The sequence below is a fragment of the Dysidea avara genome, chromosome 14 (genome assembly GCF_963678975.1).
Source record: "Dysidea avara chromosome 14, odDysAvar1.4, whole genome shotgun sequence".
Lineage (NCBI taxonomy): Eukaryota > Metazoa > Porifera > Demospongiae > Dictyoceratida > Dysideidae > Dysidea > Dysidea avara.
The window spans coordinates 7,909,360-7,927,109 of NC_089285.1; the positions used below are offsets into that span (position 1 = coordinate 7,909,360).

General features: G+C 39.0%; 3 protein-coding genes across 4 annotated transcripts in view; 2 read left to right on the plus strand and 1 right to left on the minus strand.

Annotated features, from left to right (window-relative positions):
* Positions 1-11,361, minus strand: part of LOC136245009 (uncharacterized) — a 52,136-nt gene extending 40,775 nt beyond the window's left edge. The window contains exon 1 of one of the 2 annotated variants that reach the window (XM_066036539.1): positions 11,218-11,360. The gene's annotated coding sequence lies outside the window, so the exon portion shown is untranslated. Of the gene's footprint in view, positions 1-11,217 lie in introns of both variants that reach the window. The other variant, XM_066036538.1, reaches the window with a different exon arrangement.
* On the plus strand, positions 9,465-14,568 carry LOC136245010 (uncharacterized). Its single transcript, XM_066036540.1, has 2 exons — positions 9,465-9,703; positions 9,800-14,568. The coding sequence occupies exon 2, from the start codon at positions 11,398-11,400 to the stop codon at positions 13,033-13,035; it is 1,638 nt and encodes a 545-aa protein (XP_065892612.1). The 5' UTR covers positions 9,465-9,703; positions 9,800-11,397; the 3' UTR covers positions 13,036-14,568.
* A 9-nt stretch (positions 14,569-14,577) lies between these two features.
* Positions 14,578-17,669, plus strand: LOC136245011 (protein phosphatase 1D-like). The gene has a single exon (XM_066036541.1). It carries the CDS (start codon positions 15,873-15,875, stop codon positions 16,881-16,883), a length of 1,011 nt encoding a protein of 336 aa, XP_065892613.1. The 5' UTR covers positions 14,578-15,872; the 3' UTR covers positions 16,884-17,669.
* Positions 17,670-17,750: the final 81 nt, after the last annotated feature.

A 17,750-nucleotide genomic window follows, 5' to 3' on the forward strand; every position in this document is an offset into this window, starting at 1 on the left:
ATTACATCTATCCAGAAAATGTTTCCACATATGCTTTCTTTCAACACCTGTACAAGCAAATTGGAAATGTTTAATTGGACTGGTGGGAGTATATTTCTGAATCAACCATTAAACACTTGACAAGATAAGCCTTCTTGTAAAATGCACATGTGGTGCATATTCCTGCATGGCCGCAGGGCAATATGACAGTCTTTCTTTTCAACTGTGCAAATCTGGCACAAATCCATGTTGACCTATAGTATAAATACAGTGAGTAAATGATTCCACTACAAATAACACATTATGTATATACATGGAAAAGTGTGCTATTCTTTTCCACAAGGTACTGCATGGAAAATACAGCACTGCTGTATAGAAATATAGGTGAGGATATTTCTTCTTTGAGTTTCTTGAATGACTCTACTTGAGAGGCTTCCCATGTCCAGGAATTCTTGGTACTTAATAGCTCTCTCAATGGTTTGGAAAAATGGGCTATGTTAGGTGAGAATTTAGACATTTGGTTTACCATTCCCATAAATCTCCGTAGTTCTGTTACTGAGGATGGTGATTTCATTGCTAGAATGGCTGATGTCTTCTGTGGGTCTAGTGAAATACCATGGTGATCAATGACATGACCCAGAAAGGTGATCTGTGTTTGGGAAAATTGACACTTATCAGGATTTAGAGTAATTCCAGCAGATTTTATTCGTTCCAACACTGCCTGAAGCCTACTGTCGTGTTCTGCTGGGGTAGTTCCGAACACCAGGATATCATCTATGTGGCATAGTACACCAGGGAGACCAGATAGGATATCATTAACTTCGGGTGCACTTGATATACCAAATGGTAATTTGTTGAAGCAAAATCGTCCATATGGTGTGACAAATATGGTCAATAGTCTAGATTCGTCAGCTAATGGGATTTGCCAAAATCCACTATTTGCGTCCAGCTTACTAAATATTGCTGCACCTGTTAGCTGGGCAAGAGTGGTATCAACTTTTGGCATTGGGTGTACCTCTCGTAGGACATTCTCATTCAGTGGTTTCATGTCTACACAAATTTGCACAGCCCCTGAAGCCTTTGGCACGACCACCATTGCTGCACACCATGGTGTGGGTTCTGTCACCCGAGATATTACTCCAAGGTTCTTCAATTCTGTCTGTACTTTTGGTCTTAAAGCAAGAGGAATGTTTCTAGGGGTACATAAAGCAAATGGTTGTGCATCTTGTTTCAGTTGGATTTTGTATTCCTGTGTAAATGTGCCCAAACCTGAGAATATTAATGGGTACTGTGAAAGGATGTTTTTATCAACAGATTCTATGTGGGACAATTAACTTCAATGCCTTTATAGCTGGAAACCCTAGCAAATTGTTCTTCAAGTTCTTCACAATGTAAACTGGTTGAGTAGTATAAACTTCCTTGTATGCAATAGTGAGGGGTAACATACCCATGACTTTCAACTGAGAGTGGTCTGGGCCGCAGAGTGACACCTGTGGGTGTTGTAAAGGCTCACTTTGATCCAGGCTGTTCCATGTTGCTTCTGATATCACAGTAACTTCGGCTCCAGTGTCGACCTTAAATGTTGTCACTTTGTCACCAAGGGCTACTTGCATTACCCAGCTATTGCCCATGTTCTGCACTGTGTCAACAAACTCCACTGTGTTGAGAAATTTTATTTCTTGTTGTACCTGTGCATCTGTTCCACATCCCCAGTAGTTATCATGTGGTAACTTAGCCGGAGCTTGTGGTATTACCGGCAGTTTTCATCTAGATCTGCTGACATGGGCGATAAGACCAGTTTTCTCAGACTGGGTCACATATGTACATTGTATATGGCAACTTACAGTTAGTCAGTATAAACAGAAGCACCATTTACAAAGAATAATAATTAGCTCAAATCAAGCAATGGATGGGAAAGATGTAATTGAAAGACGTGGATGTCTGTACTTGTTTAGGAACACTCCAAAGGTAAAAGCAACATGTACTTCATCAGTCCAGTACTTTATCTCTACATCATATCAAACCAGTCATGCTAAAAAAGGGTGTGACCCTCGCTATAAAAACCAGGGTCAAAAACTTGAAAATCAAACGTGGTGGCAAAAATGGCTGCAATGATGCTAATATTTAATGGTGACAAATCCGACATTAACATCATTGCAGGCATCCACCTGCAATTTCACAACTTTTTCACCCTGGCTTTTCAAATGAAGGCTGCACCCCATTTTTTCATCTTGAACACTACCAAGGTAAAATAGCACTATATGTACTGTATTCATCCAGTACTTTCAATATGCAGGAGTTGCATTATTTTTAGGATGATCTAGCTAATTTTGTTGCTGCGTTTTGTAGCTAGATAATCTAGATTGCAGTAACAGAAACAAACTCAAAAATTAGGAATTTCTAGGAGTAAAAGTAGTAGTATGGGATTGTCTTTGCCTACAGGTATACTGGAGAACATTAAATTTTAATCCCTACTTCAAGTCTATATCCAAATTGAATTATGGGTCAAATGGTGACTTGTATATCAGCACTGGCTGTGGTATTCAGGACTAATAGTGAAACAGGAAGTAATAAAACAGTGTGAGGCAAAGATAAGTACTATTTTCTTCCTTTCCTTCCAGCCATCCTATTAAAAATTATTAATCCAACAATAGTAGCAAATACCACTAAGCAACAGATTTACCACTGAAAAGGCTAATCATGTTTGGAAACCGTGGTTATGGTACTTAAGTAACATTTACCTTAGCAATAGTTATCTAGCAACCATGCATATGTATTGTTGCTATGGAACTACTATAAAGTCTTATCACCATGGTAATACATTGGTCATGTGCATTTAAAAGTGACATCATACTATTATAGTCATTTGCATTAGTATTTCATATTTATACTAAGCCTAAATACTTTGAGAGTGTTTTGTTGTAACTCATTCGCACGTTGACTGGTCACATAGTAGTCTAACATCGATTTCATTTGCATACCTTGCATACTGGTAAAACCAAGTTTCCAACTATAAGATTTTTCAAGCATGTACAGAAATTAAGCTGTATTATCATAGGAGTCAACAAGCACCAGCAGTACCACACCAACTCCAGCTTCTGTGGATGCTGAAGATGATGATGATGCTGTTTTGCCACCACCTCCGCAGAGCAAAAGAAGAAGACTGATGCTACCATTGAAGGTACCCATAAAATATAGTGGGTACTGGGTAATAACTATTGCTTTAGAATGATGAGGGTTACAGCAATAAGTTCATTGTTGTTACTTTTAAAAACTAGGTACTATGTAGCTCTACCAATAGTTCATAGCTAAATTATTAATTGCAAGAATTGGTTCGCATCCACCTGGGCCCTTGTTTCTTGTTAATAACTCTTGTTACAAGGGCCACTGCCCAAACATTTAGTAGTGCTGTGAAGCGCTATAAATGCCAGAACTGTTAATATAAAAAAAACGCTTTGATATGGGCAAGAACAAGTGGCTTTTAAAATACCTCATACATTTAGTATGGACGATTCAGGTGAGCAAACATGCTTACAACATGAAAACATACTTGTTCCAGTACAAAACCATTGTGATGTGTTCACCTCTTTAAAATTACTGTATTTGGTGGGGCCCAGGTGAATGCGTACCGACTTTTGGCCTAAAAGTGGTATGAGTGGTTTGTGGTCGCTTTCTAATTGAATATGTTTGCCAAGAGTATACTCTGAGAATTTCTCCAAGGCCCACGTCAGTGCTAAAGCCTCCTTCTCAATTTGGGCATACCGAAGTTCTGTCTCACTTAGGGCACGTGAGGCAAAAGCCCTTCTTCAATAAGACACTCAGAACATTGTTTGTCATGCATTAATCAATTATAAATTATTATACTTCTTTCATTCGTGTTTCCCATTTATGGTATGTACTGTCCAACTTGACAGCAGCTCATGGTTAGAGGCTAGCTTCAATCACATGGCAAAGTTGTTAGCCCAGTTGCATACCTTTACCACGTCCAGTATGTGCATAGACAGGTGACATATATATTACGATGATAATTTCACTGTGGCAGTTCATTTAGCCTGCAAACAGAAACAAACAACTCAATACATTTTTAAATGTGGTAGTTATGTGTCCAACTCAGCAAAATCCTCATATGTGTCCAACTCAGCAAAATCCTTGGCATATCACAAAGCACCACTGTTGGACCTGTATAAGTGTTGTATATGTACAATCATTAATTATCAAACCTGACAAACACATAATGGACATATCACATGCTGGAAGGAATGATGTGGCGGACACGGCTTTACAATACAATCATTGTTATACAATGTTTTACTTTCAGCAGGTAGTACATATGAATAATAGTTAGCATCTTATATAGTTACTGTGGGTTTGTCCCACCACCCCTGCATACCATCCCACAATTCAGCTCCATTTCACAGTTTTAACTATGCCACTAATACAAGCTTGGAGTTCCACATGCCAGACAAGTGGGCAGTTTAAATCTTGCTACACAGTCACAACATTAAAGAATACTTATAAGCATTTGATGATTGATGCACAGTAAAGAGGAAATTGTTCATTATCAATATCAGTAGATATATAATTAACATCTTGCAGAGGAGGCTCGTCATGCTACATCAAACATCTTATGGTCTCCAAAATTGTCCAAACCATTCAACTGTGATGCTAAAAATTATTGAATTTAATTATTTTAAAAGGACTCTGGGAACCATAGATTATGGTTCCCAGAACCCTACTCAACACTTGTTTGGCTTTCATAACTAATAAACAAATGCTACGAACATTATGCATACCACTTAAAAGTGTCAAAGGACTCCATATGGACGATGATATTTTCAGTGCCCCATTTGGTTCTGCAGGCAATGTCGTAGGGCTATGACACGCGGCGAACCATGAGCTCCTCTGGTTTAGGGTAGTAAAGATCAATCACCCTATCTCATACACACTTATGCTAATCCAGTTTGGTAAATCAGCTAAGTACTTACACACAGACACAGATGCACACCCACACACCAGGAATATGGCAGGAAACACCAACAAAATAGTTATGAGAAATCTTGATAGCTGAGATTTCTGAAAACTTTCATGTTTTCAAAGCTGCAAACAGTGAGCTGCGTACCCACTGATTTTTCTTGTCTAAAGATGGGACATCTTGACAGAACATGCCAACAAAAGATGGGACATCTTGATGGCTGAAAATCATGAGTACAGAGCTAAAGCTTGTACCGTTTTGCAACTGCAAACATCGTAATAACATTGATATTGATAAACAGTTACGTACCCACTGATTTTTCCTGCCTAAAGATGGGACATCTTGACAGGACTTGCCAACAAAAGATGGGACATCTTGATGGCTGAAAATCATGAGTACAGAGCCAAAGCTTGTACGGCTTTGAAACTGAAAACATCGTAATAACACTGATATTGATAAACAGCTACATGCTCACTGATTTTTCCTGCCTAAAGATGGGACATCTTGACAGGACTTGCCAACAAAAGATGGGACATCTTGATGGCTGAAAATCATGAGTACAGAGCCAAAGCTTGTACGGCTTTGAAACTGAAAACACCGTAATAACACTGATATTGATAAACAGCTACATGCTCACTGATTTTTCCTGCCTAAAGATGGGACATCTTGACAGGACTTGCCAACAAAAGATGGGACATCTTGATGGCTGAAAATCATGAGTACAGAGCTAAAGCTTGTACGGCTTTGAAACTGCGAACACCGTAATAACACTGATATTGATAAACAGCTACGTACCCGCTGATTTTTCCTGCCTAAAGATGGAACATCTTGACAGGACTTGCCAACAAAAGATGGGACATCTTGATGGCTGAAAATCATGAGTACAGAGCTAAAGCTTGTACCGTTTTGAAACTGTGAATATCGTAATGCATTGACATTAATAAACAGCTACGTGCTCACTGATTTTTCCTGCCTAAAGATGGGACATCTTGACAGGACTTGCCAACAAAAGATGGGACATCTTGATGGCTGAAAATCATGAGTACAGAGCTAAAGCTTGTACGGCTTTGAAACTACGAACACCGTAATAACACTGATATTGATAAACAGTTATGTACCCACTGATTTTTCCTGTCTAAAGATGGGACATCTTGACAGGACTTGCCAACAAAAGATGGGACATCTTGATGGCTGAAAGTCATGAGTACAGAGCTAAAGCTTGTACGGCTTTGAAACTGTGAACATCGTAATGAAAGCTAAAAAACCATGAGTACAAAGTTAATCAGCGATTATCAAACATAGAACGTCTTTGAAGTGGCCTATTTTCTTCATTGATTTACAGATACATTATGGAATTACGATGTGGGTTAGGTTTACACCTCTTGAGTTCACCAAAGACTTAAATACAGGTCGGCTCACCATTTTTTTGTTCTAGTGAGGGTACGGAGAGTATACTATCTAACAGGATATCTCGTCAGATGTGTCAGTCACTCTGAGGATAGCTACATGTTAGCCGCTAGCTCAGTACATCGGTAATGAAGAGACGGTTGTTTCTTCCGTTTATCGTCCAATACTTGAACACAATACAGTAGCAGAATGATAGGTACCACACGAGGTCTAAAGATTGTTCTGGAATTATTTTAACAGATGCGCACCTTTTAACTGGTGGAGGCGTGCGCACAACGAACCATCTTTGATCATCAAAATCACGTGCGGTTTCATTTTGACGGAAGTGATCGGATACTGACGCTAAACAGTCTAACGCAGCCGGATTGTTGAAGAAAACTAGGGTTAAACATGGCGCAACATTGGCGCTACTCAATACCAATGACTGCGACGATACTTTCATGGAATTTGGGGGGGGGGGGGGGGGGATTTCGGGTGCTTGGCAGCTGAGACGTAATGACGCTTGACTGAGCAGATCCAAATGTGAAGGATGCCATCGTGTCAAACACCTCAGATTGTTTTCGCCAATCGATACGGTGAAATACGTATTGTTTTTAATAACTGTTTTATGTATTATAACAGACATTCCGGGTTGAGAGAACTACCGTCCTAGTCTGCTTTCTTCTCTTAGAACACTAAGCTGTGTGATGGTATGTACTCTTTGGTAAGTATAGTTGTGTTTTGGTTGGTAAGCCATGGCTGTTTTGTAGTGCAATCGCAGTTTATTGGACCAAAGTTCACGTGTGCCCTTAGTGGATGATGTCAACCCAATATCTGCTATGTTAATCCATAGATAATATACCCACCTGGATATGAAACTAATAAGCGCCCCCGGTTATAGGCTGGTTTCGTGCCCCTCGCGCGCCCACTACACTATTGTTAATGCAGATATGGCGGCTAAAGGTAAAAATCTGTCACAGAAGGCACAGTTAGTTGGTTTCCAAGAAGTCCTGCGAGATATTTATTTTTCTGAAGACTTAAAGATTCAGTCTGATCGATGTAAAAACATTTTGGTGACAATCGACGGTTTGTGTGTTAAAGAGAACAATGATTTTTGTGCTATGTACAAGTTAATACGCGAAGAAATACAGGAGAAGAGGAAGACGGTGACCGTTAAACAAAAGTTGTTTCAAGCTGCATACTTATATCAAGTAGAGAGGTTGCCTATCGTGCTGCAGCGACTAGGGACCGAGGAAGAAGGCAGCATGAACGACATCATATTGTGGCAGGTTAGCCGGTTACACTGTAACTTTTTCATCAGTAGGCAGGTCACATCTCTTGACCGTACCTGGCTAGGCTAGAGGCCTTTGAGTATGTTCATTTGGTGTGATATCAAGAAATGCCAACTGTACATGTGCACCTGTGTAGCTGAATAATATACTTTGCTGGCAAATATTTTGAACCATTGTTTTAATCTTTTAAATTTATAATAATATTATCGTACTAAAGCTGTCTAGTAGTGTAGAATGAGTGCGCTTCCTAGTTTCATATCCATGTGGAGTATATTATGTCTATACACAGTTAAAAAGGGGGAGTTCAATAAACACCCTGTATCATTGCTTTCAGTTACTCCCCAGTGTTATAGTTACTCCCTAGGAGTTCAAGTAACACCCCATGGGGTGTTTAATAAACTTAAAAAATATTAATGCTTGCTTTTACTCCCTCGATGGTGTCTTGTTAATCCTTAAAGAGGTGTTTGGTAAACTTCTACAAGCATGTGGCTTACTTACACTTTATATGGGGTGTTTCACTAAGCTTTCAAAGGGTGTATTTTAAGTTACTGTATCATAAATTTGCCTGGCATTAAATTAACATGTTCATTGCACACTATTAATGCAAAGCTGAGTTTGTTAATATGGTCAATAGTTCAGATAGTCAGTTGGAAGGTGAAATAGGTGCTTTCTTGTGAGTAGTTAAAATTTTATGATTCCAAGACGCTTTTCTACCTATATAGCTTTCACCTCTACCACCACTATGCATTATAATATTCTATTAATATATAGCCCAAGTAAGCAATACCAATCAGGCAGCTAAGTATCAAACACAGGTTTCACCAACTACATAAGAATGTAATGAATTGTAACTGTTTACTCTGCATATGTGTGACATTATAATTGTGTTTACTGTGTTCACCCTGTATTATCATTAGTTCAATTATACTTTGCACCTACAGACTGTTTTGTATCACACCCGCATGATACCTTAGGATTATGGTTGTGTACCATACGTTGTTTTGGTATTTTTGTAGGGTTTATTATGTCTGCATGTACTTAGGTCACTGATCATGCTCTCTTTATTTTTGTATTAAGTGTAACTCTTACACATACATGAGTCACTATAGCCTTGTAACTTTTCATAATTCAGTGCAGTATCCATATATACAGTTGTGTTGGGTTAATTCAGTTGAAGTGCACAAGTGGCCTCTGCTAAATATACTGATACAATATATGATATGAAGTTAAATAGCCACTGGACTCAAGCAGTGGAGATGTACAGAAATGTACTGTATTATGATGTAAATATCTAGACTAAGTTGTATAGATCTGTCCCCGCAACACCATTACCATAACACCCACATATACAGGCAATTTTCCTAAAGTCAACCTACATAAATTTATGGTTGATACATAATAGTTTTTGTACACCTGAAGACCAAATTCTACACAATGTGCAAGCACAGGTCCACATTTTAACTGCAGTAATTCTACATGGGTACTCTCAACAGGATAAACTTGTACCTTAGCCAAACTCTCTACAGGATGACTTCAGGATGACTTTTGTTGCTATCATAAAGAGACTTTAATCTGCCACTCAGAAGAGTAATGGTTAAGTGTGTCAATAATGTAATGTAATTATCTACCCTGACCTCATCAGAAGTGAAGTCTTTTACACAAATTAGATACAGATAGTCAATTTTACTGTAAAAAAAATTTCGATTGTGGATGGCGTCTACTTTATCCTTTTCACTTTCACCTTCCTTCTCACAGACTTTTGAGTGCTACTATTGACCTTAAACTGCCTTGCTCAAACCGCGTATTTTGTCGGAGTTCGAAGGTGACGTCGTGGACGGCTGGTACAGCCGTTCGACAGTCTTACTGTCTCCTAAACGCTCACGCTGTTGTACCGTGGCTCTAGTAAATAACGGTACCTGTGAAGGCAAGCCATCTTTTTGGTAGGAACATTCGTGGTTGTTGTTATTGTGCAGGTTTCAACGTCTGGCACCTTTCATTGTCAAGATGACCACACCAGCAGTCAAGCGGGGACGCGAAGAAGATAACACCCCACCAAAAGCACTGAGTATGCCAGGTGATATTTGTAACCATTGTAAAAAGAAGTGTACTACCAAGGGTAAAGGTAGTGAGGCAGCTCAGTGTGATATTTGTTTTTCTTGGGTCCACACAGCTTGTGAGGGTCTAAGTAAGGAGCAGTACAAACTGCTTGCAGAGGTTACTAAAAGTATTCCTAACCTTGTTTACTGCTGCAAGTTGAATGGTTGTGAAACACGTTTTAAGCAGTTGGTCAGAAATACAGATGTATCTACTAATAGTGTTGACAGTATTACAGTTAATCTTCAACAAGGTCATGAGCTAGTCAGCAGAAAATTACAAGAAACAGCTTCCAAGATAGAAGAGTTATCTGCCTGTCTAGTAGCCCTATCATCAAAGGTTTAAGCCCTTGCACATGATCAGTCTAAATCTGACAAAAGTGTTCCTACAACCAAACCCCCTTCACATCCTCCACCTTCCACCGGTGCTGCAGAAGCCATAAATGTCATCAGAGAATATTCAGAAAGGGAACGTCGTAAATGTAATGTTGTATACAATTTATCAGAATCAGATGAAGATAGTGATGCTTTTGCTCACGTCTGTAAAGAGGGTCTCAGGCTTACCATAAAGATAGTTAAGGTACTACGATTAGGTAGATCTGCTAGCAACAAAGCTAGACCTCTCTTAGTAACAGTCACAGATCTAGAAGAGAAGCTGCTAATCCTAAGAAATGCTCATAATCTTCACTGCCACAAAGACTTCAGTAACATTTTTATCTCACCTGATAGAACAAGACAAGAGAGAGATACATTTAGAATGCTCAGAGATGAATTAAAAAGAAGGAAGTTAAGTGGAGAAACTAACTTGGTAATAAGAAATAACAAAATAGTAGTGTTAAGCAAGCCAGTTAATAATAACCCTGATCCCGTTACTACTGCCCATACATCTGCACCACCAACTCAAATTCAAGCCATGGATCAATCGCCACTCATTACTTTTGCTACCCCACCTCCCTCTAACAATTGTTCCTGACCCTGTTAATAGTACACCTACATCTAATCTACCTTCTAAAAAATTAACATTGATTTCAGTAAACATACAATCCGTAGTTAGTAAAAAGCAAGCTTTGTGGGAATCTATTGACTTGTACCAACCTGATTTCATTACTGGTTGCGAAACATGGCTATCCCAATCAGTTTTTGACAGTGAAGTTCTCCCTGAAAATTATAGAATCTATAGGAAAGATCGAAGTGATGGCTATGGAGGTACTCTAATTGGTATAAAAAGGCAGTACCAATCGGAACTTATTGACTGTGACAACCACTGTGAAATATGCGCAGTAAAAGTGAAAGCATCTTCAAACTCTAGTGACATAATGATACGTATAAGTGTATACAGACTAGGCATGCACCGATTATGCCGGCATAATTTTAGGCATAATAGGCATGCCAAAGCATCGAGCATAATGCCGGCATAATGGGCCAGCTTTGAGCGTAATGCGAGCATAATAGGGAAAATTTTCAACAGTTTATACTAGAAAACGTTACAGCATACCTTTGGGTTTAGTAAAGTCCAAAAACGCTATGTCTCTGACTCTCTGCTTGTTGTCTTGCATTGTTTCCCTGTTGTAGCTAAAGCTCCATCAAAAATAATTATCTGGAATTAAGCGCGGTGCTAATTTTCGTACTAATTTGAGTGCTAATTGTGAAGTTCAGTACTGTTAACTGCTCTTAAATGGATGTAGTTAGAGAAATAGATTTATCCTCTGACTCTGATGTCAGCGAATCAAGTGACGTTGAGATACATGACAGCAGTAGCGACGTTTGCGGTGAATTGGCATCGAGTAGCAGCTGTACTTTGCTACAAACACACCAGAGGGAAGAGACTGAGAACGCAAGTGAAAGCGATATAAGTACCACACAGAAGAGAGCCCAGTCACTCTTGGATGTGCTGAAGTGCCCACAGCCATCTACTTTGGCGAGGAAACGAGCGATTACCACAAACAATCCTCCAGCTGGTAAACGTTCTTGTAAGAGTACAAACCAACGTAAAGCTGCAGCTAGCATTAAGCCAAAACAGCGGATTGATGAATTCAAAGGCGAACACCTGTGTGTATCTAGTGGGAAACTATTTTGCAATGCTTGCAGGGAGGAAGTTAATCTGAAAAAGAGCAGTGTAAAGAATCATATTCGATCTGTCAAACATAAGAATGGTAAGGATGCATTAAACACCAAGAATAAAAGAGAAAAAACCATTGCTGAAGCAATACAGCAACATAACAGTGAAGTACACCCTAGAGGGGAAACACTGCCAATGGAACAACAAGTACACCGTGTTAAAGTGGTAGAATCTTTTCTCAGAGCTGCAGTTCCGTTGAGCAAACTACAGCACTTCAGAAAACTGCTTGAAGAAACTGGATATCGTCTTACTGACAGGCACCACATGTCGGATTTGATCCCAGTAGTTTTGAAGCAAGAGAAAAGTAGAATACAAGGTGAGATTTCTGAACAAGATGTTTCAGTAATATTTGATGGCACTAGTCGATTGGGTGAAGCTCTTGCTATGGTAGTGCGTTTTGTTACTTGTGAGTGGAACATTGAACAGCGTCTTATCAAAGTGCAGCTGTTGTCGAAGAGCCTCAAAGGAGAAGAAATTGCTCGAGAGCTTATACACACTTTGTCTACAGAGTACAGTATTGGTACTGATAACCTCTTAGCAGCCATGAGAGATCGAGCAGCATCTAACGGTGTTGCTATGAGAACAGTTAAGGTGCTGTATCCTAATCTAGTTGATATAGGATGCTTTTCACACACAATTGACAGAGTGGGAGAAAATTTTCATACTCCAATACTTCATGAGTTTGGAATAGCTTGGGTGAGTATGTTTTCACACAGCCCTAAAACCAAACTGCTTTGGAAGGAACTAACAGGAAAGCAAATGATTTCCTACAGTCCTACAAGATGGTGGAGTCGGTGGGAAGTTTACTATCAGGTTATGGTACATTTTGGGGATGTGGAGCCATTTCTTAAGAATAATGAAGATCTTCCTTCTGCTACAAGAACCAAGCTGCTCTCGTTCTTCACTGATGACAAAAAGGACAAGCTTCAAGTTGAGTTAGCAGCTGTAATCGACTATGGTGAGGAGTTTGTTAAAACCACTTACAAGCTGGAAGGAGATGGTCCCTTGGTTTTTACATGCTATGAAATAATAGATGCTTTGCAAATCGCCATCAAAAGAATAGAAACCCGTGCTCCTAACACTGAGGCTGTGATCAACTCTGTATCAAAAGGGTCTCACACAGTTAAGGAAAGACTGAAACAGCATGCCAAAACTGCATGCAGCCTGGTATTGCATACTTTAATAGACAGCTAAGTACCAGTTTGAAAATCCCACTGCAAGTTTTCAAGGCAGCACGTTTGTTTCTCCCCATAAAGCTTATACTATGAAACCTGATGATAAAATGGTGGATTCATTACAGATATTTCCATTTCTTGTACATGTCATACCATCATTAAAAAGTGAAATGCCACAATACATAGCAAAAACTGCTGATGTCAGTGAAGATTTGAATCCGCTTGACTGGTGGAAACTGAATGCTGGTGCGCTGCCATATTGGTCATCTGCTGCTCGCAAAGTGCTTGTTTTGCAACCGTCTTCTGCAGCTACAGAAAGGGTTTTCTCACTTTTGAATGCTTCATTCAGTGACCAACAAGAAAACAGCCTACAGGATTACATAGAGACATCACTTATGCTTCAATATAATAACCGTTGACATTATAAATTATTATGCAAACCAAACATTAGAACAAAGTTGTTTCCTGTAGCTACCCATGTGTGTTTAAATAAAAATAAGACTTATGGAGCATAATTGGGTACAATGGAGCATAATTGGGGCATAATAGGGAAAATTTTGGAGCATTGCTCAAAAGCATAATAGGCAATTTGAAAAGCATAATAGGCCTAAGCCTAATACAGACCCCCTAATAGAGATGTATCTAATTACCACTCACTTTGTAATGCTATCTATAGCATTGTGTTAGCCTATCCAAGGGCAGTGATTGTTTGTGCAGGTGACCTAAACTTACCTGATATATGTTGGAGCACCAGCTCCGTTTGTGGATATAGATATCCTCTGGAGATCAATAATATAACATTGGACTTAGTTTCTGATTGTGGGTTTACTCAAATGGTTGAGCTCCCAACTCGAGGATCAAACCTATTGGACATACTTTTTACAAACAGGGCAACCCTAATACATCGATCTGGTCCAGTTCCTGGAATTAGTGACCATGACATCATTCTCACAACATTTCAAATGAAGGCATCCTACCAAGAAAATACAGCTCGTAAAATATTCCTGTGGAATTCCTTGAATCATAATGACATAAAAACTAAGTTACTGGCACTTAAGAACTACTACACATCTGTATTTACTGAAGATACCCCCGTTGAGCTTCTCTGGAATGTTTTACATTATAACTTACTGGATATTATGGACAATTACATCCCATCTAAAACTGTCCGTATAAACCACAAACAACGCTGGATTAGTCGCAACATCAAACAGCTAAGGAGGCGTAAGCAGAGGTACTACAACAAAGCAAGATCCTCAAATTCAATTTCTGACTGGAATAGGTTTAAAGATATTAAGAGAACTATGCAAAGGGAAACTAGACGTGCTTTCAATCAGTATATGTATAAGACTATCCACAATCCTTATGTGTATGGTAAGCGGAAAATGTTCTATAAGTACATCAAATCTTTAAGATCTGATCACACTGGTATACCCTCCTTAGAAAGACATGGGCAATCCTATACAACAAGTCAAGAAAAAGCGAGGATCTTGAACGAGTACTTCTGTACTGTTTTTACACCAGACAGAAATGATGACCTGCCAAGCATTGGGGACTCTCCTTTCTCAAGTATTTCTAAAATCAATTTACAGGCCTCTGGAATAACTAAGCTTCTAAAAGATCTTGATCCATCAAAAGCTGCAGGACCCGACCACATCCCTGCTAAATTTCTGAAGATGTTTGCTGAAGATTTGACTCCATGTTTGTTCATTTTGTTTTCAGCTTCCCTTAAACAAGGCATAATCCCTACAGATTGGAAAAAAGCAACAGTATCACCTATTTTCAAGAAAGGATCACGATCCGACCCAGCTAACTACAGGCCCATTTCACTCACTTCTTTATTATGTAAAACTTTAGAGCACATTATTTACTCGCATGTGATGGGTCATTTAGAACGTAACAATATCCTCTCAACCAATCAGTTTGGCTTCCGCCAAAAACGCTCTGCTGATCTTCAACTACTATTAACCGTCCATGACTTAGCATCCAGTTTAAATGACAATGCACAAACTGATTGCATACTGCTGGATTTCAGCAAGGCTTTCGACAAAGTTTCCCATAAACTCTTACTGTTAAAGTTAAGGTACTACGGAATTACCGGAGAGACAATTAACTGGATTCAGTCTTTTTTAACCAACCGTAAACAGCAAGTTGTTTGTGATGGTTCTATTTCAGAAGTTGTCAATGTTACCAGTGGAGTACCTCAGGGCTCTGTATTGGGCCCCTTACTGTTCCTTGTTTTTATAAATGACTTACCCAGCTGTATCAAATCTACTTGTCGCCTATTTGCAGATGACTGTCTATTGTATCGCCAAATTCACTCTAAGCATGACTCCGATGTCCTACAGAATGATTTACATTGTCTGGAACATTGGGCAAACAAATGGTTTATGCAATTTAACCCAATTAAATGTGTTGTTTTAACAATTACTCACAAAGTGCATCCAACTGTCACACACTACACACTGTATGATCAAATGCTTGCCCATGTACAGGAAGCTAAATACTTAGGACTTACATTAGACAGTAAACTTACTTTCAACAAGCATATTGAGTGTATCTGTAAAAGAGCTAACTCTGCCCTACACTGTAAAAAGTGGCTAGTTGTTTTAGCACATTGCCGTGTGAATTATGCATCTATGAACTGTGTAATATTTGCTAACCTATTGCTATTAATACTCCTGGGTGTGCTCTTTTAGCAAGTGGTTGCCATAATTACCACCATTTCATGTAATATTAACACCAGCTATAGCTATTATAATATAGTGTACTCCTTATGTTCAAAATGTTGAAGTGAAATTAACACCCATTCTTTCTCATTGCTTACCACAGCTTGCTGGTATAACACGGCAGCTCATGCAACGACGGAAACCGAATGCCACAATTGTTTGTTTCAGCCCAACGTGCAACATGCAGTTTGATTTCTCAATGGTGAACTCAAGATATTGTATCGTGGGTGCTTGTAGCCAAGGAGGTCGCCAAACAATGGAAGATGTTATTAAAGTTGAAATAAACACTGGAGAACAAGCTTGCTTCTTAGCCGTTTTTGATGGCCATGGCGGAAGGGAAGCTGCCCAATATACCCGTGATCATCTTTGGGACAATATCAAGTCTGTAAGTGAATATAAAAGTAGCGAACCGCAAGATATTTGTAAGGCAATCACAACTGGATTTATTCAAACTCACGATGGAATGCGTAAGGTTGTAAGTAACTGGATTTCAAAATATGATGGATATCCCAGCACGTCTGGAACTACGGCCTCGTGCGTTATACTTCGAAGCGTAGACAGCAAATTGATATATATTGCTAATGTTGGCGACTCCCAAGTAGTCATAGGTAGAGCAAGTAGTAACTGTGATGAGACCAAACTAACAGCAGAGGTGATAACTAAAAACCACAAACCTGATGACAAGGAGGAGGCTAGGCGCATTGAAGAATTAGGAGGGACCTTGGTGAAGCAAAATAATGGCACCACAAGAGTTGCATGGAAAAGGAAGAGAGACCCAGAAGGTTGTAGCAATGCCTGCAAAAAACACTGCATTGAAAGCATCCCATTCCTCAACATGACCCGAAGTATTGGTGATTTTTGGAGTGTCACTGAGACTAATGATTTTCTGATTTCACCTATCCCTGATGTACACATGCGATACTTAGATGACAAGGTTAAGTTTTTGGTCATTGCAAGTGATGGACTGTGGGACGTAATGAACTCACAAGAAGTAGTGGATGAGATTGCCAGGAACACTGAAATTGATGACCGTCGTGAAACTATTCCACACATATTAATTAAAAAAGCATTGAACAAATGGAACGAAAGGCAATGCATTGCTGATAATGTTTCTGTATTGATAGTATTCATTTATTGACATTGATACAGAATGATCAGCTACACAGATCGTGTTATATGTAAAATTAATGTATGTACGTGTAGTGTGCAACTTTTTTTTTGATACATATAATATTGTACTTAGCCATCCACAAAATGACTTAAATAATTATATGACATGACCTTTTATTTTACAGAGAATATTTCAATGTAACAAAAAATTGTTTTAAAAACGTATCCCTTATTGGTCGAAGTGTAAGCACTTGTCTACTAGGAATACTTTTGGCTGACATTACTGATCTTCTGTCAGATTCTTCGACAATCCAAGAGTGGTGGTGGACACTGTACTCCAATATTTCCAGGGCATGCAAGGCCAAAATCAATTCATTGTCCACCACGAACAAATTTTTTACTATACCAAACTTGGGATGTGATTTATCCTCTGCGCTCAAGACAACAGCAACTCCTGTCTTTAGCTTCACACCAGAAACCTCAGCAGTTTGTGTACTGAAATTATAATGCATTGAGTATTATTTTCAGGCTACTGATATACTCACCAGAAAACCATGTCATGTTCAGTTAAGGAATAAGATGATAGTTGATCTTTAAAATTTGTTGCTTGCACTGTAATGTTTTTTCCTGTACAGTATAATGATGCATAAAAGACTTAACTGAAAACATTAATGTTACCTTTCCCTATAATTTGACTTTTAAAGCAAAATCCTGAATCAGAATTTAACACATAGCACTGGTATGACTTCTGTCTCATTGCAAGTGAAAAAGTTACATTGATGAAATTCCCCATATGTGTTGCTAGAGACTTAAAATATTGGTGTTTTGCTTCATAACGCATTGTCCAGTACCTCACCAAAGGTCAAGTCTGCAAAAAAAAACAGAGACTTGACAC

Excerpts from the sequence above, each read along its gene's own strand:
- LOC136245010 (XM_066036540.1), top strand. The coding sequence starts at position 11,398 with ATGGATGTAGTTAGAGAAATAGATTTATCCTCTGACTCTGATGTCAGC.
- LOC136245011 (XM_066036541.1), top strand. The coding sequence starts at position 15,873 with ATGCAACGACGGAAACCGAATGCCACAATTGTTTGTTTCAGCCCAACG.